General features: G+C 40.3%; 1 protein-coding gene across 1 annotated transcript in view; it reads left to right on the top strand.

Moving 5' to 3' along the window:
• Positions 1–244: 244 nt before the first annotated feature.
• SUCLG1 (succinate-CoA ligase GDP/ADP-forming subunit alpha) overlaps positions 245–6811 on the top strand; it is a 41723-nt gene continuing 35156 nt past the window's right edge. Inside the window, exon 1 of the mRNA XM_061210752.1 lies at positions 245–381. Within this exon, the coding sequence (XP_061066735.1) occupies positions 285–381 (97 nt within the window). The 5' untranslated portion in view covers positions 245–284. The remainder of the gene's footprint in view (positions 382–6811) is intronic.

Below are 6811 nucleotides of genomic sequence, written 5' to 3'. Positions count from 1 at the left end.
CTACATTTCCCACAATACCCCGCGCCGGCCGGCCTCAGTGGGGTTTCCCTTGAGCTGCCGTTGTTAGTAATGTTGAATCAAACCCACGTTTCCGGGGAAGAGACGAGCTATTGTCTACTTCTTCGTTAAGATGCCCTTTTTCTCCTCCACCTGCGAGACCCAGTGTTGGGTGAAGACATCTCTGCGGAGGGACATTCATTCCGGCGAACGCTCTGGCCACCCACTTCCTCCTCGCGCCTCGGCCCCGGCCGGGTTTCCCGGGGGCCTGGGAGTGTCATTGGCGGATGACCGCAGCCCTCGCCGCTGCCCCTGCTGCTGCGACCATGACTTCTGGCAGCAGCGGACTCGCCGCCGCCCGCCTCCTGTCCCGCGCTTTCCTCCGTGAGTCCGGCCGGGGCTGTCTCCTCCAAGCCTCCGCGAGTTCCCGGCCCCCCGGGCCCGGCGTCCTAGTCTAGGACGCGGCTGGGCCCTCCGGGGCCGGACCTCGGCGGGGGTCCCAAGTCGGGGACCCTCTGGGATGGAGGGAGCTTTGCTGGATACGTGGGGCGGGGGCCTGGCTTAGGCAGCTGGCGGGCAGGGACCTTCAGTGGCTGAGCCAGGATTCGGGTCTGGGAGCCCTGCAGATCCGGGGGCACACCCTTGATCCCGCGGTGATGAGTGGCGGCGGGATGGGGGCGGCATCTAGACAGGCTCTTTTGGGGCGTGAGAGGTGAGGTGGTCCAGGATGAACTCAGCTGGGAGGGTGAGTGGGTTGAGAGGTAGGGGGAGGATATCAGTAGGAAATTGGAGGATGAGGCTGAGCTTTGTACAGGACGGTCGTACACTTTTAATTGTCCTTTCCGTAGACTGTAGGGTGAATCTCCAGAAGGGTGCACAGCCCAGATAACTCCTAGAAGCTTAGGGTTGGCTGGGACCTTAACCAACTTATTTGTAATGTCTCCATCAGGCGGTGTGAATTCTTCAGTTCCTGAAAACTTAACACCCAAGGTTGCTAGTAACGCTGACTGCTGAAAATTCTTGCTGTGTTCAAAGTCTCTGTGTTTGTTAGGTAGGTTGTGTAGGAAAAGACTTTGGAACCGGCCACATCAGGGTTTGAAGTCTGGCTAGTCCTGTACAGTCTATGTAATAACTCTGGGGGATGTTTCTAAATCTATTTTTCAATTTCTGTTTCACATACCATGAAAACATTACCATATTTTAATGAATCTGAGACACCATCACTTGTAAGATGCACTGCTGTTTGGTCTACCACTAAAAGTGGGAAATGATTGATAATTAAAATTGTGACACACCATTGGTTATCAGTTGCATCCAGATTTAAGAAATGTTTTAAAAAATGAAACAAATGTGCATCCTAGAAATGATGAAGTACAGGATGATCTGGGTTCACCATGCAGAATAAGTGAAACAATTTATGTAAAGCACCTGGAATGTAATAGACACTCAACCGAAGTTAGTTTTCTTCTCTCTCCCTTGCTTCTGCTTTGCTTCTAATTCTACTGCTGCTACTGAATATTGGATGAGACTTAGTTCATTTCTTGAGAAGATTACATTTTAAAAGTGTACAATAATGACTGTACACTCTGTAGCTACACTTAGTTACCAGATCACTTGAGGACAAACCTTAGCAAGTAGGAAGAAGTTGGGTTTATTTGGGAAAGTTTTCTGGAGATTTTTATTATATAATTTAAAGGATAATTTAGTATGTTGTAGGCAGAAGGAGAAAAGGGATTAGTTATACCCATGTCTTTTTCTTTTGGGGTCTTGCTTGTCTCAATTTCTTTTTTTTCTTTTTTTTTAAACATCTTTATTGAAGTATAATTGCTTTACAATGGTGTGTTAGCTTCTGCTTTATAACAAAGTGAATCAGTTATACATATACATATGTTCCCATATCTCTTCCCTCTTGCATCTCCCTCCCTCCCACCCTCCCTATCCCACCCCTCTAGGTGGTCACAAAGCACCGAGCTGATCTCCCTGTGCTATGCGGCTGCTTCCCACTAGCTATGTATTTTACATTTGGTAGTGTATATATGTCCATGACACTCTCTCACCCTGTCACATCTCACCCCTCCCCCTCCCCATATCCTCAAGTCCATTCTCTAGTAGGTCTGTGTCTTTATTCCCATATTGCCACTAGGTTCTTCATGACCTTTTTTTTTTTTTTCCTTAGATTCCATATATATGTGTTAGCATAGTGTATTTGTTTTTCTCTTTCTGACTTACTTCACTCTGTATGACAGACTCTAACTCCATCCACCTCATTACAAACACCTCCATTTCATTTCTTTTTATGGCTGAGTAATATTCCATTGTATATATGTGCCACATCTTCTTTATCCATTCATCTGACGATGGACACCTAGGTTGCTTCCATGTCCTGGCTATTGTAAACAGAGCTGCAATGAATATTTTGGTACATGACTCTTTCTGAATTATGGTTTTCTCAGGGTATATGCCCAGTAGTGGGATTGCTGGGTCGTATGGTAGTTCTATTTTTAGTTTTTTAAGGAACCTCCATACTGTTCTCCATAGTGGCTGTATCAATTTACATTCCCACCAACAGTGCAAGAGTGTTCCCTTTTCTCCACACCCTCTCCAGCATTTATTGTTTCTAGATTTTTTGATGATGGCCATTCTGACCGGTGTGAGATGATACCTCATTGTAGTTTTGATTTGCATTTCTCTAATGATTAATGATGTTGAGCATTCTTTCATGTGTCTGTTGGCAATCTGTATATCTTCTTTGGAGAAATGTCTGTTTAGGTCTTCTGCCCATTTTTGGATTGGGTTGTTTGTTTTTTTGTTATTGAGCTGCATGAGCTGCTTGTAAATCTTGGAGATTAATCCTTTGTCAGTTGCTTCATTTGCAAATATTTTCTCCCATTCTGAGGGTTGTCTTTTGGTCTTGTTTATGGTTTCCTTTGCTGTGCAAAAGCTTTTAAGTTTCATTAGGTCCCATTTGTTTATTTGTGTTTTTATTTCCATTTCTCTAGGAGCTGGGTCAAAAAGGATATTGCTGTGATTTATGTCATACAGTGTTCTGCCTATGTTTTCCTCTAAGAGTTTGATAGTGTCTGGCCTTACACTTAGGTCTTTAATCCATTTTGAGTTTATTTTTGTGTATGGTGGCAGGGAGTGTTCTAATTTCATACTTTTACATGTACCTGTCCAATTTTCCCAGCACCACTTATTGAAGAGGCTGTCTTTTCTCCACTGTATATGCTTGCCTCCTTTATCAAAGATAAGGTGACCATATGTGCGTGGGCTTATCTCTGGGCTTTCTATCCTGTTCCATTGATCTATATTTCTGTTTTTGTGCCAGTACCAAACTGTCTTGATTACTGTAGCTTTGTAGTATAGTCTGAAGTCAGGGAGCCTGATTCCTCCAGCTCCATTTTTCGTTCTCAAGATTGCTTTGGCTATTCGGGATCTTTTGTGTTTCCATACAAATTGTGAAATTTTTTGTTCTAGTTCTGTGAAAAATGCCAGTGGTAGTTTGATAGGGATTGCATTGAATCTGTAGATTGCTTTGGGTAGCAGAGTCATTTTCACAATGTTGATTCTTCCAATCCAAGAACATGGTATATCTCTCCATCTATTTGTATCATCTTTAATTTCTTTCATCAGTGTCCTATAATTTTCTGCATACAGGTCTTTTGTCTCCTTAGGTAGGTTTATTCCTAGATATTTTATTCTTTTTGTTGCAATGGTAAACGGGAGTGTTTTCTTAATTTCACTTTCAGATTTTTCATCATTAGTATACAGGAATGCAAGAGATTTCTGTGCATTAATTTTGTATCCTGCTACTTTACCAAATTCATTGATTAGCTCTAGTAGTTTTCTGGTAGCATCTTTTGGATTCTCTATGTATAGTATCATGTCATCTGCAAATAGTGACAGCTTTACTTCTTCTTTTCCGATTTGGATTCCTTTTATTTCTTTTTCTCCTCTGATTGCTGTGGCTAACACTTCCAAAACTATGTTGAATAATAGTGGTGAGAGTGGGCAACCTTGTCTTGTTCCTGATCTTAGTGGAAATGGTTTCAGTTTTTCACCATTGAGGACAATGTTGGCTGTGGGTTTGTCATATACGGCCTTTATTATGTTGAGGAAAGTTCCCTCTATGCCTACTTTCTGCAGGACTTTTATCATAAATCGGTGTTGAATTTTGTCGAAAGCTTTCTCTGCATCTATTGAGATGATCATATGGTTTTTCTCCTTCAATTTGTTAATATGATGTATCACGTTGATTGATTTGCGTATATTGAAGAATCCTTGCATTCCTGGGATAAACCCCACTTGATCATGGTGTATAATCCTTTTAATGTGCTGTTGGATTCTGTTTGCTAGTATTTTGTTGAGGATTTTTGCTTCTATGTTCATCAGTGATATTGGCCTGTAGTTTTCTTTCTTTGTGACATCTTTGTCTGGTTTTGGTATCAGGGTGATGGTGGCCTCGTAGAATGAGTTGGGGAGTGTTCCTCCCTCTGCAATATTTTGAAAGAGTTTGAGAAGGATAGGTGTTAGCTCTTCTCTAAATGTTTGATAGAATTCGCCTGTGAAGCCATCTGGTCCTGGGCTTTTGTGTGTTGGAAGATTTTTAATCACAGTTTCAATTTCAGTGCTTGTGATTGGTCTGTTCATATTTTCTATTTCTTCCTGGTTCAGTCTTGGCAGGTTGTGCATTTCTAAGAATCTGTCCATTTCTTCCAGGTTGTCCATTTTATTGGCATAGAGTTGCTTGTAGTAATCTCTCATGATCGTTTGTATTTCTACAGTGTCAGTGGTTACTTCTCCTTTTTCATTTCTAATTCTATTAATTTGGGTCTTCTCCCTTTTTCTCTTGATGAGTCTGGCTAATGGTTTATCAATTTTGTTTATCTTCTCAAAGAACCAGCTTTTAGTTTCATTGATTTTTGCTATTGTTTCCTTCATTTCTTTTTCATTTATTTCTGATCTGATCTTTATGATTTCTTTCCTTCTGCTAGCTTTGGGGTTTTTTTGTTCTTCTTTCTCTAATTGCTTTAGGTGCAAAGTTAGGTTGTTTATTCGAGATGTTTCCTGTTTCTTGATGTAGGCTTGTGTTGCTATAAACTTCCCTCTTAGAACTGCTTTTGCTGCATCCCATAGGTTTTGGATCGTCGTGTCTCCATTGTCATTTGTTTCTAGGTATTTTTTGATTTCCCCTTTGATTTCTTCAGTGATCACTTCGTTATTAAGTAGTGTATTGTGTAGCCTCCATGTGTTTGTATTTTTTACAGATCTTTTCCTGTAATTGATATCTAGTCTCATAGCGTTGTGGTCGGAAAAGATACTTGATACGATTTCAATTTTTTAAAATTTACCAAGGCTTGATTTGTGACCCAAGATATGATCTATCCTGGAGAATGTTCCATGAGCACTTGAGAAAAATGTGTATTCTGTTGTTTTTGGGTGGAATGTCCTATAAATATCAATTAAGTCCATCTTGTTTAATGTATCATTTAAAGCTTGTGTTTTCTTATTTATTTTCATTTTGGATGATCTGTCCATTGGTGAAAGTGGGGTGTTAAAGTCCCCTACTATGATTGTGTTGCTGTCGATTTCCCCTTTTATGGCTGTTAGTATTTGCCTTATGTATTGAGGTGCTCCTATGTTGGGTGCATAAATATTTACAATTGTTATACCTTCCTCTTGGATCGATCCCTTGATCATTATATAGTGTCCTTCTTTGTCTCTTGTAATAGTCTTTATTTTAAAGTCTATTTTGTCTGATATGAGAATTGCTACTCCAGCTTTCTTTTGATTTCCATTTGCATGGAATATCTTTTTCCATCCCCTCACTTTCAGTCTGTATGTGTCTCTAGGTCTGAAATGGGTCTCTTGCAGACAGCATATATATGGGTCTTGTTTTTGTATCCATTCAGCCAGTCTGTGTCTTTTGGTGGGAGCATTTAATCCATTTACATTTAAGGTAATTATCGATATGTATGTTCCTATTCCCATTTTCTTAAATGTTTTGGGTTTGTTATTGTAGGTGTTTTCCTTCTCCTGTGTTTCTTGCCTAGAGAAGTTCCTTTAGCATTTGTTGTAAAGCTGGTTTGGTGGTGCTGAACTCTCTCAGCTTTTGCTTGTCTGTAAAGGTTTTAATTTCTCCATCAAATCTGAATGAGATCCTTGCTGGGTAGAGTAATCTTGGTTGTAGGTTTTTCTCCTTCATCACTTTAAGTATATCCTGCCACTCCCTTCTGGCTTGCAGAGTTTCTGCTGAAAGATCAGCTGTTAACCTTATGGGGATGCCCTTGTGTGTTATTTGTTGTTTTTCCCTTGCTGCTTTTAATATGTTTTGTTTATATTTAATTTTTGATAGTTTGATTAATATGTGTCTTGGCGTGTTTCTCCTTGGATTTATCCTGTATGGGACTCTCTGTGCTTCCAGGACTTGATTAACTATTTCCTTTCCCATATTAGGGAAGTTTTCAACTATAATCTCTTCAAATATTTTCTCAGTCCCTTTCTTTTTCTCTTCTTCTTCTGGGACCCCTATAATTCGAATGTTGGTGCGTTTAATGTTGTCCCAGAGGTCTCTGAGACTGTCCTCAGTTCTTTTCATTCTTTTTTCTTTATTCTGCTCTGCAGTAGTTATTTCCACCATTTTATCTTCCAGGTCACTTATCCGTTCTTTTGCCTCAGTTATTCTGCTATTGATCCCATCTAGAGTATTTTTAATTTCATTTATTGTGCTTTTCATCGTTGCTTGGTTCCTCTTTAGTTCTTCTACGTCCTTGTTAAATGTTTCTTGCATTTTGTCTATTCTATTTCAAAGATT

The sequence above is a fragment of the Eubalaena glacialis genome, chromosome 14 (assembly GCF_028564815.1).
Source record: "Eubalaena glacialis isolate mEubGla1 chromosome 14, mEubGla1.1.hap2.+ XY, whole genome shotgun sequence".
Lineage (NCBI taxonomy): Eukaryota > Metazoa > Chordata > Mammalia > Artiodactyla > Balaenidae > Eubalaena > Eubalaena glacialis.
This window is presented reverse-complemented; position numbering and strand designations above follow the sequence as displayed.